At 53.3% G+C, this 25,747-nt stretch overlaps 1 protein-coding gene across 4 annotated transcripts in view; it reads left to right on the forward strand.

Annotated features, from left to right (window-relative positions):
- The first annotated feature begins 1,058 nt into the window (after nt 1–1,058).
- Nucleotides 1,059–25,747, forward strand: part of RAB11FIP3 (RAB11 family interacting protein 3) — an 81,971-nt gene continuing 57,282 nt past the window's right edge. For 2 of the 4 annotated variants that reach the window (XM_051631912.1, XM_051631911.1), the window contains exons 1-2: nt 1,059–1,536; nt 23,746–23,839. In XM_051631912.1, the coding sequence (XP_051487872.1) occupies nt 1,165–1,536; nt 23,746–23,839 (466 nt within the window). In that variant the 5' untranslated portion in view covers nt 1,059–1,164. The remainder of the gene's footprint in view (nt 1,537–23,745; nt 23,840–25,747) is intronic. The other 2 variants (XM_051631914.1, XM_051631915.1) reach the window with 1 other exon arrangement.

The raw sequence follows: 25,747 nt of genomic DNA on the forward strand, positions 1-25,747 counted from the left end.
AACCTGGACTGGTACCTGGGGTTGTCCCTGGATCCTTGGCCTTCAGCAGGGGCAGGAGCTGGAGGGGACCCTGCGGAGACGGAGCCTGCTGTGGCTTTGGGCTGCGGGAGCAGAGCTGCGGGTCCGCCTGATCCCCGGGGGGGGGTGGCGACTTGGCCCTGCTCCTCGGTGGCCCGGGTAGCTCCCGTAACCGGCGGGAAACGTGCGTCCCTGTTCCCGGTGGCGGTGCGGGGGGGGGGCAGCACCCGCGGGGGGGCTCGGGGGGACTGGGGGTCGCCCAGTGACTCCCCCCCCGCCCCGGGGCCGGGCTCACGGCGGTGCCCGGTGCGGGGAGGATGCGGGTCCCCGGTGCGGGGAGGATGCGGGTCCCTGGTGCGGGGGGACGCGGGTCCCTGGTGCGGGGGGGAAGCGGGTCCCTGGTGCGGGGGGATGCGGGTCCCCGGTGCGGGGAGGATGCGGGTCCCTGGTGCGGGGAGGATGCGGGTCCCTGGTGCGGGGGGATGCGGGTCCCCGGTGCGGGGGGGAAGCGGGTCCCTGGTGCGGGGGGAAGCGGGTCCCCGGTGCGGGGGGGATGCGAGTCCCTGGTGCGGGGGGGATGCGAGTCCCTGGTGCGGGGGGGATGCGGGTCCATGGTGCGGGGGGATGCGGGTCCATGGTGCGGGGGGACGCGGGTCCCCGGTGTCCGTTTCCCACCGACTGGAGGGGGGGGCGGGGCCAAGGGGCGGAGCCTCGCGTGGGGGCGGGGGGTGACGTCACCGCCCGGTCCTGCGGCGGATCCCGGGTGGATCCCGGGTGGATCCCGGGTGGATCCCGCGCTTCCCGGCGGGCTGACCCCCCTCCCCTCCCCCCCCCCCCCCAAACACACACACACGCTTCCCCGGCGCTGCGTTGTTTCCCAGCCCTCCCGGCCCCGGGGGGGAACACACCGCGTGTCCCCCCCCCCCCCCCTCGGCGCTCGCAGCCGCCGGTCCCGGGCGGGGCGGGGCGGGGCGGGTCGGTGGGGCCGCCCCCCGGTGCTGGTGGTGGAACGGGCGGGGCCGCCTCGCACAAAGCCAGCCGTGTGTGTGCGTGTGTGTGTGTGTCCGTGTGTGTCCGTCCGGGCGCAGTTGGACCTCGTCGCGATCGCAGCGCCCCGCCATGTGAGGCAGGGGATGGGCGCGGGGCATGGCCGGGCGGCGGCGGGGCGGGCGGCGGGCGAACATGGAGCCGCATCCGCCGGCCGCCGTGCCCCGGCCCCCGCTGCCCTGCCGGCGGGACGGGCCGCGCCTGCAGCCGGACCTCTGGGGACCTGAAGCCGCCGAGATCGCGCCGGGACCCCCGCCGCCGTCCCCGCCGGGGGAAGGGGGTTGCCCAGCCCCGGGGGGTCCCGTGGAGCCCCCAGCCCAGCCGGAGGAAGAGGAGGAGGACGAAGAAGAAGAGGAGGAGGAGGAGGAGCCGCGCCTCCGCCCCGTCTTTGACGCCCTGGACCGGGATGGCGACGGTTTCGTGCGAGTGGAGGAGTTTGTCCAGTTCGCCACGGCCTATGGTGCCGAGCAGGTGAGGCTGCCCCGGGTCTTCCCTCACACCTGCCCCGCAGCGGGATAACCCGCCGTGGGGGTGGTCCTCTCTGCTCAGGGGGCGGTGATGAGGGGTGGCTGGACGGTGGCTGCCCTCGGGTGAGCTCTTCCTGGCGGCCCAGAGGAGCATCTCTGCATCGGCAGCCTCTGGGCCCTCCTGGCTGAAGGGCACCCTGGTGTGGAAGGAGCCTGGAGGAGCTGGAGCTCTGCTTTACCCAGGAGCAGAGCGTCCTGGCAGTGCCGCCAGGAGCCCACGTCTCTTTGTTCTCCATCAATAACGCAGCGCGGTTTGTCCCGGCAGCTCCCGGCGGGCAGGGACCAGCACCCAGCTCCTGGCACCTCTCCCCTGTCCGAGGGTGGCCTTGATGGCACCACACCGAGCAGCAGGGGAACGGCTCCCTTTCCCCGGGCGTGACAACCCCCAATGAGCTGTTTTCCCCCTCTCCCCTGCTTTGTGTCCTGGTGAGCTTGTGTTTCCTTGCGGCAGATCAGATGCGATGTAACTTGAAGCTGCCTGGTATGACCCAAAATGGAGAGAGAGCCCCAGCAGCCTGCCAGGGCACCGGCATCAATCTGCTGATGCTTTGTTCCTTGGCCTGTGCTACCAGAAAATAGGTCGATTTTTTATTTATTTATTAATTTTAAGGTATTGCTGTGAAGTTTGTAGGTGGTTACCCAGGAGACCCGCTTGGATTTCCTAGCTGGAGCTGCTGTGCATGCGTCTGGAGGGGCATGACAAAGCAAATTACCAGGCGTGAAGGAGTGTTTTGGTGGAGGAGGGTTTCCTGTCTCTGTCCTCGTGGTCCAGACACCTCTTCAGGACAAAAATCAAGGCGTTTCTTTAAGAAAAACGCCTCTACAAAGCGGAGATACCCAGCTTCCTTGTCAGAGGGTGGCTGGCGAGGGGCACCGCGTGTCGGGACGGCGTCGGTTGCCGCCCAGGTAGCATCAGGGCGCTGGGTGTAGGGGGGAGTTAAGGGGTCATCTCAGCAACGCTGTCCAGTTCTGGGCCCCTCAGTTCAAGAAGGACAGGCAACTGCTGGAAAGAGTCCAGCGCAGAGCTACTAAGATGATGAAGGGAGTGGAACATCTCCCTGATGAGGAAAGGTTGAGGGAGCTGGGGCTCTTTAGCTTGGAGAAGAGGAGGCTGAGGGGTGACCTCATCAATGTTTACAAATACGTAAGGGGTGAGTGTCAGGGAGATGGAGTTAGGCTTTTCTCAGTGATGACCAGTGATAGGACAAGGGGTAATGGGTGTAAATTGGAGCATAGGAGGTTCAAGGTGAATATCCGAAAAAATTTTTTTACTGTAAGAGTGACAGAGCCCTGGGCCAGGCTGCCCAGAGAGGTTGTGGAGTCTCCTTCACTGGAGACATTCAAAACCCGCCTGGATGCCTTCCTGTGTGATGTACTCTAGGTGACCCTGCTCTGGCAGGGGGGGTTGGACTAGATGATCTTTCGAGGTCCCTTCCAACCCCTAGGATTCTATGATTCTATGATTCTATGACCCTGGAGAAGCTTTATTCAGCATGAAGCCTCTGACTGGCACCGTCCTGCTGTGGTCTGGGTCCCCCTGTGCCACCACAGCTGCCCCCTGGGGCTGCTGCCAGCCGAGGAAGCAAAGGCCGGATGGCGCGTTCCCGGCAGGGTCCGTGGAGGCTGCTGTGCTCGTGGCTTCAGCAGCTCCCTGGGGGGCTGCTCGCCTGGGTGCGTCTCTCCCTCCGGCGTGGAGCAGCCCGAGTTGGGTGGGAAACGAGGACGAGCAGATGGTGTGAGGGTGGCAGGTGGGTCTGGCACGTGTGGGTGCCAGCAGCCCGGCGCTGCCGCTCCGCCCCTGCCCAGCACCTCCGTTCTGACACTGACACGGTGCCAGCTCCTGAAAGGGGCCACAGGAAGCCTGGGAAGTGCTTGGACATCTTGGCCTGAGGAGTGGTTGCTAGCTGTGAAGGTCTCTCCTAAATCCAAGCAGGATGTGCAGGGAGGTTTTGTGCCACTAAGAAGCTGTCGGTTCATACGGAAACCAGCTTAGGAGGGGTTGTCTGCAGGCTCCTTGCCTTGGCTGTCCCTTTAAAGGCACTTCTTACTGAGCAATGCTGTCCATGCTGAAATACATTATGCATTTTAGATACATTTATCTTCAGCAGGAGACTTGCTAGCTAGCTCTTAGTGTGCAGAACAACTGTCTCTTGGTACAGCAAGTGCTGGACGCCCTGGTGAGGTTCATGTGACAGTGGCTGAGCCAGCAGGTAATGGGCAACCCAGGGAACACAGCCTGGCACCCTTTGCAGAGGTATGTCAGGAGAGAAGTGGTGTTCTATGATCCTATGATTGTTTGGGATGCCTCTGACTGCATTATTAGGAGCCTGCAGCTTAGAAAAGCAAGGAGGCACACTGGGTTTGAAGGAGAAGGGGCTGGTGATGGGGTCTGGAACCTCCTGGCAGATTTGCAGAGGGATAAAAGGAAGAGTTCTGAGGAAGTTTTTTTGGTGTATTTTAAGCAGATGTACCTTGGGGGTCTTCTGAGAAATGAAAATGCAGCTCAGGTGGAAGTTAAAGGATAGGAACATCACCAGGTGGGTATAATGGTATTCAGGTGACTGAAAGCAAACTTCAGGATGTTGGAACCTGGTGATCTTTAAGGTCCCTTCCAACCTTAACCATTCTATCTAAGGGAAGGTTGTACCACGACTGGGAAGCCTGCAGGAGAGGTGCCAGGGTTGGATGGCTCCTGGAGGTATCCTGTAGCAACTGGCAAGGAGTAAAGGAGGAGGACATTCCAGTCCTCTCTTTTTGTCCTCCCTCCTGCTGGCAAGCAGAGGAGGTACCTGCTCCCTTTCCTCCTGCCCTTCCTTCCTGGCTTCTGCCCACCCAGGTGGAGGTGTGGAAGGTATCATGGGGGGGTGGTGGAACAAAGGGCTGGATTTCTGCACAGCCAGTCGTGGCAGCCCTGATTGATCCCAGGGCTCAGGGAAGGTTGAGGGGTTAAGGGAAGTGTGTGTGTGAAACCACATGGAGCTGGAGAGCAGCAAGTGCTGCCTTTAGTGTTCAGTGAAACCCCAGGGGCATTTACAGGCTGCTGGGCTCAGAGCTGTCAGATTACTTGGCTGAAACAATTATCAGCTAAATGTCAAAGGATAGAGAGCAACTGACATTTATTTCATAAAAATGACATGATTGTGAATTCCGATTGTGATTTATTTTCCCGGCATGATGAGAACCAGGGGGGGGAGCAGCAGGGGCTGGGTTTGTTGTCTTGGCTTTTTTTTTTTTTGCTGAAGTAGCTTGTGTGATTGAGAGACTGTCTTAAAGAGCTTCATGGTTGTGGTGTTGGCACTGAAGTGCTGGTGGGGATGAGGGGAGATCAAGGCATGGGAATCTAGAGGCAGTTTGTTCTTCTCTGCGGTGATAAAAGTGGCTGGGGTTGTGAATCCAGCTTTTGCAGTAAAAGGGGCATGGGAGAGGTGGTGCTGAGGCCCCAGCAGCTGGTGGTGACAACCCTGGGCAGGGGCAGCCTCCAGCAGGGAGGACCCAGCCCTGTGACAGTGGCTGTTTGCCAGACACCCACTCTTGTCCCGCTTGAAACGGACCCACTGGGGTCCATTACGTGCTCCCTGGGCTTGTGCAAAGGTCTTGAGGATGAGGAAAGGTCTTGAGGATGGCTTGACTTGATGCAGAAACTGCTCCCTGGTAGAGAGGCTGTTCGTGACACTGTTGTGTTTGTATTGTCTCCTCTCCCCCCGGGGTGTGATGCCCCCTCAGAGCTGCTGCAGCAGCAAGAGGGGATCCCACCAGCTGGTACCAGGGACTGGAGGAAGGCTGCTGTAGCCAGGAGGTAGGAGCACAATTGATATAACTTTGATATCACCTGGTAAAGCCAGGGGGGTTGTATCTTGGCAGCGAGGTGGGTTAGACAGAATCTAGGGCCTGTTGTGCAATGTTTTCAAAGCAGCAAACACACCATTTGTCTTGTCTCCTGTGCAGCTGCTGCGCGTCTGTCCCAGGGCAGTGACAGAGGCCAGGCCTTTTCTCACTGGGTTTGTTACTGGCTGGAAACACAGGGTCGTGTGGGGGCAGAGGGGAGCCGAGTGTGTGTAAGGCAGAAGGAGAAGGTCTCCTGCTGGGGTCTTGGGTTTTTTTTTTCCTTTGTTTTGATCTGGAAGACAGTTGGAGGTGGAAAAGCCTCTTGTACCCCATGAGCCTCTGCTCAATTAAGACCCAGAGGTTTCAAACACTGCAAGCCCTATGGCATCTCTGCCCTCCCAGCCTTTTTTTTCCCCTCTTGATGATCAGTTCAAGCTTTGTTTCCAAGTGCTTTGTTTTGCCTTCTTTAACATGTGCATCCTTCAAGTATCTGTCCTTGACACCAGCCTCCCTCAGCCCCCACATCAGCTAATCCTCAGCCGAGCTCTTCATGTTCAGCTTTTAACTTCCTCCTGGTGTGGTGGTTTCTGAAGCTTTTTATCAGGTTTGTTGTGCTTTCCTGACCTCCCACCAGCTTTCCAGCCTCTTATGGTGAAGTGCCTAGCCTGAGCTGCAAGAGAAACCACATTTTAGGGGTAGCAGGTATCACTCCAGACAGCAGCTGCAGAGAATCGTGGGCTTTATTTTTATTTCTAAACAGAGCAATCAACAAGAGTTGGCAATTACTCTCTGGAATGAAGTCTGGATGGTGTCAAGCTACAGCTTTTTAGTGGCTTCCCCCCCGTGGTGAATCCAGGCTTGCTTTTCCTGCTCCCCTCCAGTGGCTCCCTTGGGAATTGTGCAGACCCTGGATCAAATGCTTCTTACCTCCAGTGTAGTTTTCTCCTGGAGCTGCTGACAGTGCATCTGATCTTGGATGCCTTCCCTGTTCCCCTTGCTCTTCTCCCACTTCCCTATGAAATCAAATAGCTTGGATCTCTGTCATGAGGAAACCTCAACTGGTTTTTTGTTGTTTTGTTGGGTTTTTTTTTAAATTTTTGGAGGGTTCTTGCACCCTTTGAACAGAGGAAAACACTGGCTTTGCCTATAAAGAGATTTTAAAAAATTACCTTGCGTGGATTTGCAGGCCACATAAGTGGGAGTGAAGCTTAAATTGCCTCCAGCTGTGGTGCTGCTGCTGCTGCACCTTTTTGGAGGTTTAATTGCTGTTGAACTTTGGTGCCTGCTGGTGAGAGGGGAGCTGGGATGGCAGGGAGGGCCACGCTGTGGGTGTGGAGCGGGGCTGAGCGCGCCTGTGGACACCTCTGCCTGTGCTGGAAGAGGAGCTGATGCCAAATATTTCACTTGCTTTGACCAAAGGGCCCAATTTTTCACCCTAGGAACTCGTGGCAAAGCTGCTGGTCGGGGCACGAGCCCTTCCCCACCTCAGACAGGGGCTGGCTTGACTGGGGAGGCTCCGTCTGCCTCTTCAAAGGGTGTTTGATCAGCATTAATAACACATCTGTGTTCTGTGGGAGCTGGGAGTTTTCCTTTCTCCCTCTGAGAGGCAAACTCTTCCAAGCCAACAGATTTCATGGAATGTATTTTTTTGGGCGAGGTGGAGGCTGGTGAGCTGAAAACGGAATTTGCAAAGAAGTTTTATTCATCTGTAACCATCCCAAAGGCTCCAATCGAGGGCTTGTTTCTGTGCTCCTGGGTTTTTGCTTCTCCTGCTGAGTTTTGGCTTGGAGCTTCTTGAAGGAGTCCCTCCTTGGAGAGGCTGGGAAGGGTTGGAACATATCCTGCCACAAAACAGATCGTTTTGATGACATGCTTCATGCTTAGGTTTGTGGCTGTAATCTGGCTGGTGGCTTATCCAGGCTGGATCAGGGCTGGGGGTGTTCAAAGGCACAGTTTGTCTGCACGGGCAGGGATAGTAACTTTATCCCAGCTCCTTGCTTATCTGAGAATCCTTCTTATTCTCAATTTCTCCTTCAAATTGAAAACATTGCTGGGGGTTGATTTCCCTTAATTCAAGCTTATAATCAAAGCTAGATGCTTTCATCTGGAATGTGAGATCATTTCTGCAAATAAAGAAGTGCTGACTCCTCCTGTGTCCCAGGAGAAAGAAAAAAAACCATCTGTGCCACCTTGGGAGAGTTTTAAAATCCTGTCTGCAAGGAGGCAAGGGTGGGATTTCCAGCAAAGTGGGGTGTGGATGTGGCACCCAGTAAACCCCAGCTGTGAGGCCAGTTTGTACTGGTGGGCAAGGCTGGGTCAGGAACCCTAGCAGGGAAAAAAAGACTGTGTCTCCAGTGTTTTCATTTTTAAAAAATGAATTTATTTTAAATGATTGCAGGGTTTTTGTTGGCTTTTTTTTTTTTTTTTCCTGGGGTTGTTTGTTTGGTTTCTTTTAGTGCAATAAAAATTCTTCCTTGCTGTTTGCCACGCTGTGTGAGGCTGTTCTCTGGAAGGCAGAGATGGATTCACCAGAGGTTTTCTCCCTTCTCAGGGTATTTTCTGAGGCTGTGACTAATAAAAATTGAATTGGGGTCATCATCATGAACTGCCTGGCATATGAGACTGCACCACAGCCCCGTGCTTTGGCACTTCCAGAGTCGTTTTGACCTGGTGTTGCTTCTAACTGAGCTCTCAAAGCATTTCAGAGCTGCCTTTATGGTGGTGGAACTCCCCACAGCCAGTAATTGACAGTCATTGCAACAGCTGCCTACATAATTTTTCTCAATTTTATCCTTGTTTTGACTTTCGTTGCCTGCTCTGTTGTTAAATGGGATCCCTTTTGAACTCACACTTCTTCTTGTAGCTCTTGGTTTTGCCAAACAAATGATTTCCCATTAGCTGCAGCCTATGGCCCTGCTTGGGCAGGGGGTCTGCATCTGCTGGGCCACCCTCAGTGTCCCCTGGGGCCATCAGGTTCCCAGCACTAGAGAGCTGCCGGTCTGGTCCCTGTGAGAGCAGGTGATGGGATCATAGAATCACAGTGCTGGGGTTGGAAGGGACCTCTGGAGATCACCCAGTCCAACCCCCTGCCAGAGCAGGGTCACCTGCAGCAGATCCCACAGGAACACCTCCAGCTGGGGTTGGAATGTCTCCAGAGAAGGAGCCTCCACAGCCTCTCTGGGCAGCCTGTTCCCAAGAAGTTTTTCCTCATATTGAGGTGGAACTTCTTGTGTTCCTGTTTGTCTGTTGCCCCTTGTCCTAAGATGGGGGAAGATGGGATGGGGTGGACCATGGCTTGCATTTCCCTGTTTGTTCTGCCTGGCTCCATCCATTCAAAATCCTGCTGGGGATTCTGGTGTAGGGCACAGGATTGGTTCTTCCACGTGATCCTGGAGTGAGCAATGCTAGCCTTTCCACCTGCTTGTTTGCTTAAATTCAAACACCCGTGGAAAATATGGGTGCAGCACTGCCAGACTGGTTCTGGTGAATCACAGGATGGTTTGTGTTGGAAGGGACCTTCAAGATCATCTAGCTCCAACCCCCTGCATGGGCAGGGACACCTCCCACCAGCCCAGGCTGCTCCAAGCCCCATCCAACCTGCCCTTCAACACTGCCAGGGATGGGGCAGCCACAGCTTCCCTGGGCAGCCTGGGCCAGGCTCTCACCACCCTCCTGAGGTGCAGTGGAGCTTCTCTGGTGGCACGTTTCATCTGGTGTGGTGCTGGGGGGGATGGGGCCAGGGAGTGAGCTCCAGCATCCTGCAGCTTAAAAATGCCACCACCAGGTCCCAGCTTGGCAGGGGGTGGGTGGGATTAGGCAGTGGTTTGAGATCCTGCTTCTGGGCAGGGTGGTGCAGCATTCCTGCTGGCAGAGGGAGTCTGGCCCTGGGGAGCTGGGAGCTTTGTGCCTCCCAAGCCCAGCAGCATTCCCACCTCCTCCTGGACCACAGTGCCTGCTCTTGGAGCTGCATGGAGCTGCTCTCCTGGCAGTGCTGTGTCATGACATCTGCAGTACAGCTGTTTGCTTCAGTCACCAAGCCAAGTCTGCCAGACAGTCATGCTCCTCTGGTTGTTGGAGTCTGGCAGACCCCCCTCCCCAAAGCTCCTTTCCATCTGAAACACATCCCATCTTTCATTTCCTTTTCAAGCTGATCTTTAACGGGATGCTTTGGCCTAGAGGAGGTGGGTGCTGACCTGTGTGGTGGTGGTGGTGGTGGCAGCAGGGCTCTAGTGGCCTGTGTGTCACTGCTCATGTCACCCAGGTGACACGGCAGGGAGGTCCTTGCCTGGCCAGGTTGTGTGATGATGGCAGAGCTTACCTGGGATGCTGCTGAAGGCTGATGCTTGCCTCTGGTGCTGCTGAGCTGTAGGTCCAGGTCTGAGGCTTCCTGGTGGAGGCAGGGCTTGAACCAAGCACAGTAGGAGAGAGACGTTGTGGGTTGTACATTGTGAAGATGCTCAGAGGCTGGAGCAGCTCTGCTCTGGAGCCAGGCTGGGAGAGTTGGGGTGTTCAGCCTGGAGAAGAGAAGGCTCCAGGGAGACCTTAGAGCACCTTCCAGTGCCTGAAGGGGCTCCAGGAAAGCTGGGGAGGGGCTTGGGACAAGGGCAGGGAGGGAGAGGACAAGGGGGATGGATTAAAACTGGCAGAGGGAGACTGAGGTTGGACATGAGGAGGAAATTCTTTGCTGTGAGGGTGGTGAGAGCCTGGCCCAGGTTGCCCAGGGAAGCTGTGGCTGCCCCATCCCTGGCAGTGTTGAAGGGCAGGTTGGATGGGGCTTGGAGCAGCCTGGGCTGGTGGGAGGTGTCCCTGCCCATGCAGGGGGGTGGGAACTGGATGATCTTGTCCCTCCGAGCCCAACCATTCCATGATTCTATGATTTTCTACACCATAAAAATCATCCTTTCTGAATACTTCATGTATTTCTGTTTGATAGCAGAGGTGTGAGGCTTCCTCATGTCTGTGCACATCCTGGGGTCGATGATCTCTAGTCTCAGGGTCTTTCTCCTTCTCTGGGGAAAAAACTGCCCTTAAAGCAGGAACACATGGAGGCTGCTTGGGGTGCTCTGAGGGCTGCTGCTCCCCACCCACCTCCTGGGGTTGTAAAAGCAAAACAAACCTTGTAGTAGAAAGAAATACCAGTGACACCAACCTGTTGCATTTGCCTTCTGAGTGTTACCTTATCTGAGGGGACTCATTCAGCTGTGGCAAGCAGTCAGGTGGCCGTGGTGTTTGACACCCATTCGAGTCCTTGCTGAAATTATCCCAGTTTCTGGCTTTGCCTTTGTGGCTCCTGCTGTGTCCCCAACACTCCAGAGACCACCGGGGTCCTGATATGGCACAGGGACATCTCTGGGGGTGTCCCGTGGTGCTGTGCAGGAAGAGCAGCCCTGCTGTCCAGGTTACAAGGGTTGGCTGCAGCTGGTGGCCAGGCTTTGGGGGCTGAATGTCCCTCTGTTGGGTTTTTGTGGCCAGCAGCCTGGCAGTCTTCTGATCTTTATTATTATTTATATTTATGTATATTTATATATTTTTAATAATTCATTGTAGTTCTTCAGGGAAAATAAAAAGAGCCACTGTTCCCTCTGCTACCATATCCCTTGGTGAGATACCAGCAGTGTTATGTTGAGTTGGAGTCACTGCTGCTTCTTGAAGGGGTTTCCAGCTTTGCAGACTGTTGGGCTGGTCCTGCTTCCTCCTCTTCCCAAAAAGAGGAGTGAAACCCAAGGGAGAGGAAAGGGAGAGGAGCTGGTGCTGGGAGCTGCTCATCTGGCAGGACTTGGCAGAGCCGACTGCCACAGCCCTGTGGAAAATCCATCTGCCAGAGTCCAGCAGGAAACTGGGCTCAAGCAAAATGCTCAGGAGGTAAAAGGAGCCCAAACCAACAGGTTTTGGAGAGCAGAAGCTGTCGAGGGCAGGAAACAAACAGGGAGCTGCAGTTTTTTTGGACCAGGATCCACGTGGCTGCTGAGGGGTTCTGCTGTGCTGAGCAAGTGTGGCATGGAATGGGGGGCTGCTGGAGGGGCCCTTTTCCTTGGGAAAGTCTCACTGTGCTGGAAGTGAAGCTTTTTTTTCATGAGAAGATAATGTTGGGCTCCACCTTGGCTTGAAAAGCTGAGCAGGACGTTGTGGCTTTCACCACCACCTGTGGCTGCAGAGGGATTAAAAGGCCCCTTTTGCAGGGCCACACTCATTTTTTTTTTCCAAAGGAATGGCTGGTCTTCACTGTGAGTGTGTGAGGAGATTATAGCTGGAGGGGAAAAAGACCCCAAATTTAGATACCCTGGTGGAATTTCTTTCCTGTGCCTGCTAAATGGATGCAGCAACCAGGTCATCCTCTCCTGGCTACTTGGAGCTCTGGGACTACTGGGCTGGCAGGAGCACAGTGGAAGGATGTGAAGAGCAGATGTAAGGCTACCTGCCCTGAAAGGTCCAAGGGAGGTGCTGAAGACCTTGGTGTGCAATGGAGAACTTGCTCTTGGACTTTGTACTGCACCCCTTGTGCATCCATCCCTTGGTGGCACTTGGGGACAAGCTGGCAGTGTGGGAGGCATGGCAGAGGTGTAGTGGGTGAAGGAGGGACATGGTGGGGAGGTAGGACTGAGGCATGTCCCCAGGGAAGGGCAGAGACCTGCAAAGCCATGCTGGAGCATGGGGGACAAAATCCAGACCTCTTGCTGCTGACCTGCTTGGAGGAGCTGATGGGTGCTGGCCATGCTGAGGTAGCTGAGCAGGTGATGGAGAAGCACTGACATTGCCTTGGGTGTTGTTTTTATTGTTGTGGTGGGGTTTGTACACCTGGTGCTCACAATCCCACCCCAAAATCCCAGGCCTCCCAAGCTATGCGTGGCATCTCAGCCTCTTCTCCCTTCTGGGAATCTACATCTCAGCCTAGAAACCATTTTAGGTTGTTTTTTTCCCCCCCCCCCCCCATCCCCTCCGGCGTGTCTGCTTTGGGTACTTGCCTTTGCACAAACAGCCCTTTCTGAAGGCTGCACGAAGGGTTGCCAAAAGGAGGGAAATGATTTGAAGCAGTTCTAAAAGAGAAACGGGCCTTTATGCTGAGCTGGGCTCTGAATCACCCTTGTTTGGATTAGAATAAACTCAGTTTTGACAGTGTGGCAGGCTCAGGCTGGCTGGGCAGGCCAGCTGGTTGTTTCACACCCTGTTCTCTAATATTTAGCTGCCTGGCTGGGGACAAGCTCCTGTCTTGCACTCACCTCTGCAGCCCAGGAGGCTTCTTGTTCTCCCCACGTTCCCAGGGTTTGCAACTTGAGGGATGCAACTCGCTGCCCAGCTTCCACACTTGGTGTGTTTGTGCCTTGGTTTCTCCTGTTGCTGCTTGTTATGATCTTGTTTTAGGGATTAGAGGGTTAACGTCGTGTTTTGGGGAGGGTGAGTTGGTAAAAGCAAGTGTGGAGCTAGCGAGAGGATTTCATCTGGGATATGCCAGGAAGTTCTTGTGCTGCTTTCTAACCTGGTTGGAAGGAAATGAAAGCAAAAACTGCAGTTCTGGATTTGTATTTTCTGTAACTGAACAAATAGTAAACTCAGAGACTGGTTTGGGTTGGAAGGGACCTGAAAGATCATCCAGTTCCAACCCCCTGCATGGGCAGGGACACCTCCCACCAGCCCAGGCTGCTCCAAGCCCCATCCAACCTGCCCTTCAACACTGCCAGGGATGGGGCAGCCACAGCTTCCCTGGGCAACCTGGGCCAGGCTCTCACCACCCTCACAGCCAAGAATTCCCTCCTCATCTCCAACCTCAATCTCCCCTCTGCCAGTTTTAATCCATCCCCCTTGTCCTCTCCCTCCCTGCCCTTGTCCCAAGTCCCTCCCCAGCTTTCCTGGAGCCCCTTCAGGCACTGGAAGCTGCTCTAAGGTCTCCCTGGAGCCTTCTCTTCTCCAGGCTGAACACCCCAATTCTCCCAGCCTGTCTCCAGAGCAGAGCTGCTCCAGCCTTTGGATCATCCTTGTGGCCTCCTCTGGACTCACTCCAGGAGCTCCATGTCCTTATGAAATACTTCACATCACAGAAATACCTGATTTTGCTGCAAACATTGTTGCAGCTGGCCCCGTGCCAGGCGCTGCCAAACCTTCAGCATCTTAAGATGCCTCCTCCTCACTCGGTGACCTCCTGGCATGTTTTCTGGAGTTGCTTTTTGGTCTGCTCAGACCAGCCCTGAAGTCCTGCGTGGACTCTGCCCCAGTTCCATGCTCCAGCAGGATGCAGCCCTCCTGCTGAGGGTGCTTCCAGTGGTTGTGGCACTTGGCTCTTCCCTGGGGGTGGCTCCAGCCTCATTCATGCCCGTGTTTTATAGAAGAACCAACCTGCACTGAACCTTTGGTTGTGTTGTTTGTTTTTTTTTTAAAAATAACCAGTCTCCTGCCTCTGAGCTGTGTGTTTGGAAGGGTGAGAGAACAGGTTTCCTGTGTCATTAGAGGAACAAAAGCTGAAAACAAAGCCTTCCATGTTCTGCAGGGTGGAGGAAGAACACTTTCCAAGATTCATTAAACAAATGAACATGTTTCTAGCCTTGGAGCACTTCAGGAGCAACACTTGAGACAAATGCAATTCCATTTGGATAAAACCATTTCAGTGCAACTTGGGTTCCTGTTCGTGTTTTCAAATGACCCTTGAAGCTGCTTCCTTGAATGTGTTTTTATGCTTCAGTGACAACAATTGGTGGACAACTTGGAAACAGTCACACTTGACACTTGAGAAAACACTTAAAAATAAGATCAAGCAAGACTCCTGAAGCTGTGGTGAGCATAGAGGTGCTAAAGCTCCTGCAGATAAGCCTTGGAGCTGGTAGGATTGGTCCAAAAAGGTCACGTACTCATGTCTGTTACGTAGTGCAGCCCCAAGGAATATCTACCAGCAGGCAAAAAAACCCCAAACTGCTGAGTTTGAGGGATTTGAGCTGGCAAAGACACCCCACTGTTTGGCTCCACATCTGGCTGGGTGCACTGATTTATTCTGGTCTCTTGTGAGGCTCTGGGTCCTCAGGCTTTTCTGGCTGCCAGCTCTGTAAAACAAATTCTGCCTTCTTTTTTTCTTCTTCCTGTTGAATTTTGAGCCCTGGGAGGAAAGTCTTTTTTCTTTTTGATGCTCCCAGTGTGTGTGGCACTTGGACAGTGGCTTTGGAAGGGAAATGCAGGAGGCTTGATCAGCTGTATCAACTTTGGATTTCATCTTGGTTCACAGTTGACTTGGAGACTTCTTCCTTCCCCTTCCAAAAGGGAATAGTTTGCTGGGGAGGGAGTTCTCTCCTGTTCATTGTGTATTCCCATCTCTCTCCTCTGGTATTTCCTGAGCCTGCTGACCCTGGGAGAGGCTGGTGAGGAGCACTGTGCCTCGAGGTTCAGAGCCAAGGTTGCAAAATTGAGGTAGGAATTGCCTGAAGTAGCTGACATGCATCAAAAAGTCAGTGGCATGCCAAGCAGCTTTCCCCTTGGATAAACAGGAGGAAGGAGGGTTTGTTAGGGAAGGGGATGTGTTAAGTGCTGAAAGCATCATCTTCCTGGGCAGGTGGGAAAGGAGGGGAATTGTTCCCCTTGGGAAATTTGCTCATTTTGTTTCAAGGAAATGATCAAACTGCTGAGGCTTCTCTTGCTTTCTTTGTTGGGTGATCCCTGATCCCTCTGCCATTCCAGTTCTTGAAATCCTTGCAGGCTGATGGAGAAACCATGGGAGGCTTCGTTCCCTTTGGCCTCACATAGCAGGGTTGGTTCTTTCTTCTGCAGCAGGAGGAGATGAGAACAAACCAGGCTGAATCCTCCTCCTCAGAAAGATGCCTCAAATCTTGGGGTCAGATCCTAGGCTGGTAGCAGAGCAGTGTTGGAAGCTTCTGGGATTGGACTGGCAGCAAGGAGAGGTGAATCCACGTGGGTGTAAAATTAGGGATGCAGGTTGCAGAAAGTATCTTCTCTCTGTGTTGCTTAGGGTGGACCTTTAACAGGGGCTTGACCTGAAACAGTCTGCCTTCTGGTCTCCTCCTGGAGCTTCTGACCAGGCTCAGGGAGCAGCAGGCTTGCAGCAGCCCTGGATTAAGTGCTGCCACTTGGAAAATAAATAATGCAGCTCTTGCACTGCTTACTCACAATTGACCATTGCTTCTCCCTGTAATGAGATCTGCCCCCTTGAGGGTGTTTTAAAGCTTGGTTAATTAGGTGTAATTGCAGCAGAATAGAAGCCTGCTCTGAGGTTCTGCCTCTGAGTGCTGGATCCTGTAACAAATGACAGAGTGGGTTCCTACAAACACTCCTGGAGCCAGTGTAGTCCCAAGTCATCAACCTTCCACTCCACCTTCTTGTGTATGTTGATGAAGCTGCAGAAGTGAAGGGCTGGAGAGGGTGTTCCTGGCTTTGGGATCAGTGTGACCCTGGTTCAGATCCCAGCAGATCTGGGAAACGTGTCACATAAAGCAACACCAGGTTCTGCTCACCCTGTCAGCACGTTGATGTTCCCTCAGCACGGGGGGGGGGAGAGGTAGATGTGGTCTTAGCCCAGACAAATGCTGCATTAACAGGGATCAATTCCTTTCAGCTGGTCACGTTGCCACCCCTTGATTTGGTGACTGCACCATCTAAAGAGAAGGGCTGCAGAGGGACAGCTCTGGCTGTGGCAAACTGCAGCCCTGCTCTGGGGTTTGGCTGCAGCAGGTTCAGCACTGCCAGCATGTTTGCACATCTCCCAGAGATGAAAAAACCACAGCTACTCAGGCTTCTGTCATTAGCATTTACAAATGCAATGATTATTTGTTTTCTTGAAAGGATGACTTTACTCTTGAGAGTCGAAGGGGGTGAGGTGAGTACATTGGCTCATGGAATTAAATTCAGGGCAGAGGGGAGAGATGCTGCATCCACCTCTGCAGAACCATCAGGTTTTTACCTTGCATGTGCTCACTCTGTGAATTCCTGTGTAGCACTTGAGGCCAAAGATCTGGCTAAACATGAAGAGAACAGCATCTGGTGTGAGGCTGGAGCAGCTCTGCTCTGGAGCCAGGCTGGGAGAGTTGGGGGGTTCAGCCTGGAGAAGAGAAGGCTCCAGGGAGACCTTAGAGCACCTTCCAGTGCCTGAAGGGGCTCCAGGAAAGCTGGGGAGGGGCTTGGGACAAGGGCAGGGAGGGAGAGGACAAGGGGGATGGATGAAAACTGGCAGAGGGAGATTGAGGTTGGACATGAGGAGGGAATTCTTTGCTGTGAGGGTGGTGAGAGCCTGGCCCAGGTTGCCCAGGGAAGCTGTGGCTGCCCCATCCCTGGCAGTGTTGAAGGGCAGGTTGGATGGGGCTTGGAGCAGCCTGGGCTGGTGGGAGGTGTCCCTGCCCGTGCAGGGGGTTGGAACCTGATGATCTTTAAGGTCCCTTCAAGCCCAAACTATTCCATGATTTCTATCTAAGAATCCCTTCTCCTTGGCAGTGCTGGATTTCCATCTCCTGTCTCAACCAAGCAGGTTTTGTGGGCCCCTGTGTGCCCAGAACTGGACCTGGTTATTTGATGTAAATGAGTTTCCTACGCTTCCAGTTCCAAGACCCACTGGATTTTAGGATGGTTTTGGTCTTCTGGTGTGCTTGAAGCTCCCCAGATTGTAAATGTGTGGAGAAGGTGTGCAGTGCTGGCTGGCAGGGTCTGCTCCTGCTGTCCATGGGCTGACCCTTCTCGAGAACCTTCTACAGGCAGCAGCCCCAGTGCTGCTGGGCAGGGCAGGGTGTCTGCAAACAGGTCCTGCTGCACCCAACTCTGCTCCAACAGCCCCAAGGCTTTGGGTGAGGGGTGGTTGGAGCAGCCTTTTTTTAAGGCCAAGCAGAAGATCAAGGCTGGTGTTGGGCATGTTTAGCAGAGTGTGGAGCTTTGGACCAAGCCAGGCAGAGCTCCAAGCTGCAGAGCATGCAGGCAGCAAAGGGGAGGCTGGGCCAGCTGGAGGATACCAAAAGTAGGGGCTGATAAAAAAAAAAGCTCAGCACTGGATTAAAAGCCAAGTTTTAGTTTCTGTTTGTACTGCTTCAGAGGCTGTGCCCAAACTGAACATGCAGATGCTGGGGGAACAGTGTCTGTGTTTAATCATGCAAAGCTGATTAAACAGCTACAGAGATCTTTTGGAAACCTTTCTGGTCTTTTAAGGGAGATGGTGAAAGGCTGGAGTTATTCACTTCCCCTTGGTCCTTACCCACCCAAGGGCTGGCTCCTTTCCTTCTGTAAAGACTTTCCTGAAAGGCACTAGGTGGAAACTGGCCCTTTGGGAGCTGATGCTGAAGCTTGGCCAGCCTGGACCTGCTTCCTTGGCTGCTCCCGCATCGCTCGGTCTTTCAATTTGACCACAAAGGCTCCTACTTCTTCTGGGGGGGAAGAGGCAAGGGTCAGGTCCTCAAACCTACTAGTCTCCTGTAAAATTCCATTTGTAGAATCCCAGACTGGTTTGGGATGGAAGGACCTTCAAGATCATCTAGATCCAACCCCTGCATGGGCAGGGACACCTCCCACCAGCCCAGGCTGCTCCAAGCCCCATCCAACCTGCCCTTCAACACTGCCAGGGATGGGGCAGCCACAGCTTCCTTGGGCAACCTGGGCCAGGCTCTCACCACCCTCACAGCCAAGAATTCCCTCCTCATGTCCAACCTCAGTCTCCCCTCTGCCAGTTTTAATCCATCCCCCTTGTCCTCTCCCTCCCTGCCCTTGTCCCAAGCCCCTCCCCAGCTTTCCTGGAGCCCCTTCAGGCACTGGAAGGTGCTCTAAGGTCTCCAAAGGAGAGAAAAATTTCCTAGTGAGAAATACCTTGGGAAGAGGTGGTGGAAAAACGTGTGTGGGACTGCTGTGGGTTTTGGGAGGGGTGTGTGTGGGTGTTGGGATCTCCCTGTTCTCATTTCATCCCCTTGTAGCAGAGCTCTGCTCCTTTTAATCCAATGCTCATTCCCTGCCTTGCAGCCTGTTGACAAGGACACGTTCATGTCCAGGAGCTGGCTGGGGTGCACACCTGAATCCATGGATTCTTCTCTCTGCCCACCACAACCTCATTGCTGGCATGCCTGCCCAAGGTGGGACATCCAGCCCACCCTCGTGTGGAGCTGTTGCTTTCAAAGCTCCAGTCTGAGTCCCTCAAGGCTCACTTTTTAGTCTAAAAGTTTGCCTTTCTGTAGGAATACTTTTGAATAAGTGAATTTTGAGCAGCTCACTGTGCTGGCTGCTGCCATCAGGTCAGTGTGTAGCAGTGAGTTCCCCAGTGAAGGTCCTTCTCTGGTGGTTGTGGTAACGGTTCATCTGATGTTTTGGGCTAAAATCAAGGCCCAGCCAGCATGCTGGGTCACCCAGTCAGGATCTGAACTGGCCTTACTGGTTTTGTGAACTTTCTCCTGGATCAGCTGGTCTGTTGATTGCTCAAGTGTCTAAATCATGCCAAGGCAGATGCCTGGTTCAGCCAGACTCTTGGTATGTGTCCAGCGTGTAGTTCCTTGCCTGATCAGGTCTCTTGGTGTCCTTCTAACTGCTCTCTGGGTTCTCCAGGTCTCTAACATCTCTCTAGGTTCTTCTTTCACATAATTCAAGTGGTTGGTCCCTTTGAGGACCTGAGAGTAGAAGCTGAGCAGACCAGACCTTCCCCTCACTCAGTTTCCCACGACTTACCTGGGCACTTGTCTGATGACTCAGAAGGTTCACACTTCAAATCCTTTCCAAGGACAGGAGGGAGCAACTCCAAGGCTGAAGTTTCTCACAGCATGTGTGAGGAGGCAGGTGCAGAAGTTCTGGCTGGGAACTGCAGCCTGCTCACTGGCCTGCCTCGAGTGTTTGGGCATGTTGTGGCAGGAATATGTCAGTATGAGTTCCTCCTCGTTGTCTCCTTTGGGTTTGCTTCCAGAGTCCTGTGTGAGGTCCTGCAGCAGTGCAGGGTTGCCTGGTTGCTCCTGCTGGGGTATCATCAAATAACTAGTTCATGTGGTGCAGAGGAGAAGGCATGGCCCTGGTTGTGCTGGGCTGAGGGCATCAGAGAATGGTTGAGTTTGAATGGGACCTTAAAGATCATCAGAGGAGATTTAGATTAGACATTAGGAAGAAATTCAGACAAGGGTGAGATCCTCAGACCTATTTGTCTCCTGTAATATTCCATTCATAGACTAATAGAATGGTTTGGGTTGGAAAGGACCTTAAAGATCATCTAGATCCACCCCCCTGCATGGGCAGGGACACCTCCCACCAGCCCAGGCTGCTCCAAGCCCCATCCAACCTGCCCTTCAACACTGCCAGGGATGGGGCAGCCACAGCTTCCCTGGGCAACCTGGGCCAGGCTCTCACCACCCTCACAGCCAAGAATTCCCTCCTCATGTCCAACCTCAATCTCCCTCTGCCAGTTTTCATCCATCCCCCTTGTCCTCTCCCTGCCCTCTCTGGTGAAAAGTGTGATACCCACGTGAGATGTCACACAACCTTAGGAGCTGAGCTCCACTGGCTCTTCCTTGTGGGGTGCCTGCCTGCTGTGATCACTGTAAATCTCCCATCCTTGCTTCACCCCCCAGGAGAACTTCTTTTTGGAGCTGATGCAGCCCCAGTCTCTGCCAGAATGTGAAGGGAGGTTCCTGGCAGGCTCAGGGCTCACAAGGAGGGCTTCAGCTGGGCAGAGCAGCCCTCCCTTCCTGCAGAGATCACCACTGAAAACAATCAGAGTGTTTTGTTCTGCTGTGTGGTGGAGACCTGGAGCACCCATAAGGTGAAGAGGAAAGGCTGGAGCTTCCTTTGCCTCCACCCAGGACCACTCACAGCTGGGGAATCCCTCACCTCCCTGGAGAACTTCCATTCTGTGCCTGTCAAGCCTTGGTGTTAGTTTGAATTTGGAGTTGTCACCACTGGCTTTGCTGAGGCTTTAATGCTCTGGGTTTCTAGCTCCCATTTCTTCAAGAAGGTTCTGTAACCAGCTGCAATCACACCCAGTGGGCAAAACCTTTACTTTGAATGTTTCTTACTGGCCAAAGCCAGGAACCTCCCTGTGACTGTGGCTTTTATCTGCCTGTTTTGAGCTTCTGCAGTTTGGCAGAGTGTTGAATTTTGCTTTTGTGCTAATAGGAGTCTGGTGTTAACTGCTCCACTCTTGCAGATGAGTTTTTAGCTCAAAACAGCAAATCTGTGACTTCAGAACTGCTAAGATTTCCTAATCTAAACCAGCTTCAGCCATCATGCTTGGGGTTTTTCCCAGCTGTCCTAATAAGGTAGAGTTTTAGCCTCAGTATCGAACTGAGTAAGTAGAGAAAACTGGTAGTTACAGCCCAGGAGGAGAAGCTGGAGCTGTTCCTGGCTGTTCCTCACATCAGTGGCTCGGTGCTGGGACAGCTCAGGTATGAACAAGATGGTGGTGGGCCTTGGGGTAATGCCAAGGGCCTCTGTTGGGCATTGGTCAAGGTCTTGACACTCCATGGCAGTGTTGAAGGGCAGGTTGGATGGGGCTTGGAGCAGCCTGGGCTGGTGGGAGGTGTCCCTGCCCATGCAGGGGGTTGGATCTAGATGCTCTTCAAGGTCCTTCCAACCCAAACTGTTCTGTGATGTACCCTGTCTTGAATAATATGTCCACTTCTGGCCTTCATCTTTAGAAAGGAAGGGGGGGGATGTAGAGGGAACAGGAGATGTGATTAAAATGACCAAGGGGCTGGAGCAGCTGCCTTGCAAGGGGAGGGCAGGCAGGCTGGGACCCCCTGGGGAGGAGGGTATGGGCCATGCTTGCACCTCACCACATCTTCTGGTGGTAGAACTGGGAGGCAGCTGATGAAACAGCAGAAAAGATGTGCAGAAGAGTTAAAAGAAGGCACTGCTGTCCTGAACAGGTAGTGAGCTTTTGGAGCTTGTGGTGGTGGAGTCAGGTTTGGACACTTGTGGCAGCAAAGGGCCTGGGCTGGGATGTCCCCTGGTGCTGGGACATGATGGGTGCTGGCCTGCAGGACACAGCTTCTGCTGTCCCTGGGCAGCTCACTGCAGGGACTGGGGGATCAGGCAGGCACTGCTGATGTTGTTCTGTGTGTTGGGAGCTCTTCTGAGAGTCACCACCCACCCATGCTCAGTCTGATCGTGTTGTCTCACTGGGTTATTTCATGGTCAGAGTTCTTTGTAAGCCTGGACAGCAAACACAGGCAGGTTTGGATCACCACAAACATACCACCATGGGCTTGAGAACTTCACCAGCTGGATGGCTTTTCTCAGTTTGCAGCCATAACACCAGGGTTGTGAAGTTTTCGGGAGCATTGCCCCTCATTTTCCCCTGCCCAGCGCTGGATTTAAATCCATCGGTGCCTCATCTGCAGAAACAAAATCCTCATCCAGCTGCTCTGTTGGTTTTGCACGAGCCCTGGGGTGGGAGAGGTGCTTTGCTGGGGGCTTGACACGAGGTCTTGAAACCCTCCTTGGTCCTCACAAGCTGCCCACACTGCAGCAGGGATGTCCCCTGTGCCATCGGGGCTGCATCTTTGCAGAAACCGCCCTGCAGAGCGTGGTGGGATCATCACCTCCAGCCTTAGCAAGGCTGATGAAATGTCACTTGCATTTCTGGTATCTCTATACGTGGATGACAAATGAAGCTGCAGCTTCTGAACTCCAAAGAAGCTGCCAGATGCATTAACTGGAGCCGACACATTCCTGTGAGTTGTTTTTATTGGTCTCAAATACCTCTGCTTAATGTACAAGAAACCTGACTCATCCCAGTCCATGTCTGCTGTGTCAGCTCAGCAGTTTTCTTATCTGTCTACCAAAAAAAGCTCCCCAGAAAGCTGGAAAAGATTGGAAAAAGATGCTTCTGTTGTCTTCTCCCTGGTTGTGATGGAGTGGACCATGAGGTGGGTGAGCTTGTGCTGTGCTGAGTCTCGGGGGGTTTCTCTTGTGCAGCCCCCAAGAGGCCCAGCACCCCACAAAAAAGGGGGTTTATGTTCTCAACCCTGTGGTTCCACCATCCTCACCCTTCCTGTGGGGGAAGCAAAAGCATCTCCTGCCTCCCTCCATCATCTTCCACACCAGGTGGGCAGGCAGGTGAACAGCTCTGAGCAGGTCACAGATGGGATTCTCCTGGATGAACCTGGCTTTGAGAAAAACAACCCAAAAAAGCAAGCAAACAAAGCTGGTGTGTGGTGAATCAGGCAGCTCTGAGCACCACAGCTTGGTTGTCCTCATCACCCTCAGATGGTACATCTCCTTTTAGGTGCCAGCTTTTCTTCCCTGGAGGAACTTTGGGGGATTTTCCATCATTTATTTTTCTTTTTTTTCCCCGAGAACCAACCGAAAGCAAGAGATCACCCGAGTGAGTCAGAAGGCATTTTGTGCTCATCAGAGCTGAACACTTCCTCCTGTGCCTCAGCTCTGGAGGAGGAGGAGGAAGAGGAGGGGAGGTTGATGTGCTTGGCAGGGCGAGGGCAGCAGCTCCAGCAGCCTTTGAGTGTGGAGCTACCTGTGCAATTCTCTCACCTCTACACTTTGCTTCCTCCCAGGCTTGTTTCTGAGCTGAAAAATGTGGCTCTTAAGTAGATGAAGGTGCCTCAACATCCCTTTAAAATGAAGGTCTGCATGTTTGGTTTTGTTGTTTGGTTTGTTTTTTATTTCAAGCAGCAAAAGGTCTGGTGCTCTCAACTTGAGAAGCCTCAGTGGTGTGAAGGGCTTTCTGCAGGGCAGGCTTGTGGCAGCCTGGAAGGAAAAGGGATCAAATGCACCTTTTTGAAGGCTTTGTTTGGACCTTGAGGAAGGGCTGTGGTTTTGCCCCCAAGCTGTAGCCTCTTTGCAGAGCCCAGATCATCCTCCCCAGGTCCCACAAGCATCCCTTGCTCCACACCTGTGCCTGTCCCTGCACCCGCATCCGAATCCTCACCAGCTGGTGTGATTTGTCTCTTTGTCAAAATGGTTCAATTACATGGCCTAAATTTGTAACATGGAGCCCTTCCTTATCACTGAAACCTTTTAATTGGGCCCTCCTGCTGGGCAGTTTGTTGCAGAGTTTTCCCAATTAAGGTAGGACCTCTTCAAGAAACACAAAAATCAGCAGCTCCCTGGTGCAGAAGGACCGTGTTGCAAGAAATCCTGCCCCAACCTGTGTTTCAAAACTAAGCAACAGCTTCACCACCAGCCAAGTGCTAATTAACCCTTCTGTACTGGTTCCTGAGGTTCCCTGTGCTGATTCCTGAGGTTCCTTGTACTGGTTCCTGAGGTTCCCTTCAAGGACAGTGGCCACAATTTGGTGGCCGTTGTAGGGATCCGCTCCTGTTTGCCCAGATCTTTTTCATGTAAGGAGGGACAATTTGTTTCAGGGTGCTCCTCAGGTGGGCAGATGGTGTCTCCCCAAAGGGCTCTGTGGGTAACACTGCTTTTGTGGTTGCAGGTAAAGGACCTGACAAAGTACCTTGATCCAAGTGGACTTGGAGTCATCAGCTTTGAAGATTTCCATCGGGGGATCAGAGCTATCAAGAATGGAGGTGGGTTTGTTGCTGCTGAGCTGCCCAAGAGGGCAGGAAGGACCCAATTTAATGCCCCAGAGGCTGACCAAGCTGAGAAGTCACTTGGTGGAAGCAAACTGGGGTTGGTTTTCTGCAAGTCACTCCTCTGTCGAGCAGGGGGGAGAAGTTGGGAGCGTTTAGTCACAGGGTTGGAAAAGGTGGCACAGGGCTTGTGGTGGTGACTGCATGTGTTGCTGTTCATCAGGAAAGGTCCTTCCCTAAATATATGTTGGAAACAAGAGATGCCAGCAAGGGGAAAGTCCCTTCTGGTTTGGTGTCTGCTCTCACCTGTGGTTTTGTGGGGGGTTGACAGAGGAGTGTCTGCTGCAGAGTGTGACATCCTCCAGCTCCTGGACCTTCTCTCCAACTCTTTGGAGGACCAGCGTGCTCCATTGATTTCTAGCAAGCAGCACATGAAACAAGAGCTTGGAGCTCACTGACTGGGAGGTAATTTTTAAACAGGTTCCTGAAACAGACCCCCTGCACTCCCTGTGTTGCTCTGCATGGGCTTGTTGTGAGCACTTCCAGAGCAGCAGCCTGGTGAAATGTGAACTATCTTTCTGCCTGGTTGGCATCTGAAAAGATGTTGGTTTTGACACTGTGGGATTCATCTCCAAGCTGAGTGTGAGGGGGTCATTTTTGGGTCCAGTGTGTTGTTCAGAGCAGGGTGTGCAAAATATTGGAAGCCTCCTGCTGAGCAGATGTGATTTTAAATGTGCAGATCCGAGTCCTCATGGGTGTGAATTCTCTTCACAGCAATGCTGGTCTTAACCTTCAGTGTTGCTTTCATGCAGCAGTGGCTTTGTGTTGTCAGCCCTGCTCCCTGAGCACCCTTTGGAGCAAGGCAAGATGTGAAAAGACCAATGATTCCTGTCGCAACCACATTTCCTGTAGAAAACCCTCCAAACAGAGTTGCCTCCTGTTCTTCTGTCCATTCCTCCTTCTGTTCCCCCTCCTCCCACCCCCAGCTTATTTCTCGAGGGGTTTATGGCAGAGTTTTGGTGGCTGGTGTAGCTGCTGATTCCCAGGTCTCCTGAAGCAGGAGGAAGTGCAGCATGTTATTAATTTGTAATAAATTGCTCTTGGAGTCGTGTGTGTGTGTGTGGGAAAGCTCTGGCTTGTATTTCTCTTCAATAATTCATCACTCTGGTATTGTGATCTATTAATTGGATGGAAAAAAGCAGATCCAGGCGAAGCTTTTAGGATCTCTGTTTATTAAACTTGAAAGAGATTGTGATGTATTTATTGTGATTTATGGCAGTGGTTAAGGAAGGCAGAGCTCTCTAACGTTGCAGGGCACAGGATTTTATGAGGCAGTTATAAAAGCAGCCCAGCATGAGGGTGCAGGGTCTCTGAGTCTCACCAGCTGAGCAGCTGCTCACGTTGAAGGGATCTTGAGGATTTGCTGCTGCTGTCGAGAGAATCAATGTTGATCATCCCTTTAGAAGAGGTCGTGCTTGCTTCTGGGTGTCTCTTTTAATAAGTGGGGTTCTTTTGATTAGCTGGGCCTGTTTTTAGCCAGAGATGGTTCTGTTGCATTTCCTGGTGCTCTCTAGCTTTTTGGTCAGTCCCTGAAGTGAGCTTGTGCCTGCAGTGTCTGTCTCAGCAGAGGGAGGGGTTGATTTCTGAAGATGCTCCACTTTTTCCCCCCCCTCTCTTGCAGACTGTAGCAGAATAGCTGGGATTTTACTCAAGCTCTTAAGGTCTAGCTTGGCAAACTGAAGGTGCAGTTACAAAACTAGCACATCTTGCAGGGCCAGCTGCTTGTCTTAGGACTGCTTTCGTGTTCAGTTGGCCTCTACATCCAGGGAGGATACCCAGCTCCTCCTGTGCCAGCTGCTGGAGGTATGTTCCACTGGCTGAGGAACATCCTGATCTAGGACTCCT

The sequence above is a fragment of the Apus apus genome, chromosome 14 (genome assembly GCF_020740795.1).
Source record: "Apus apus isolate bApuApu2 chromosome 14, bApuApu2.pri.cur, whole genome shotgun sequence".
Classification (NCBI taxonomy): Eukaryota; Metazoa; Chordata; class Aves; order Apodiformes; family Apodidae; genus Apus; species Apus apus.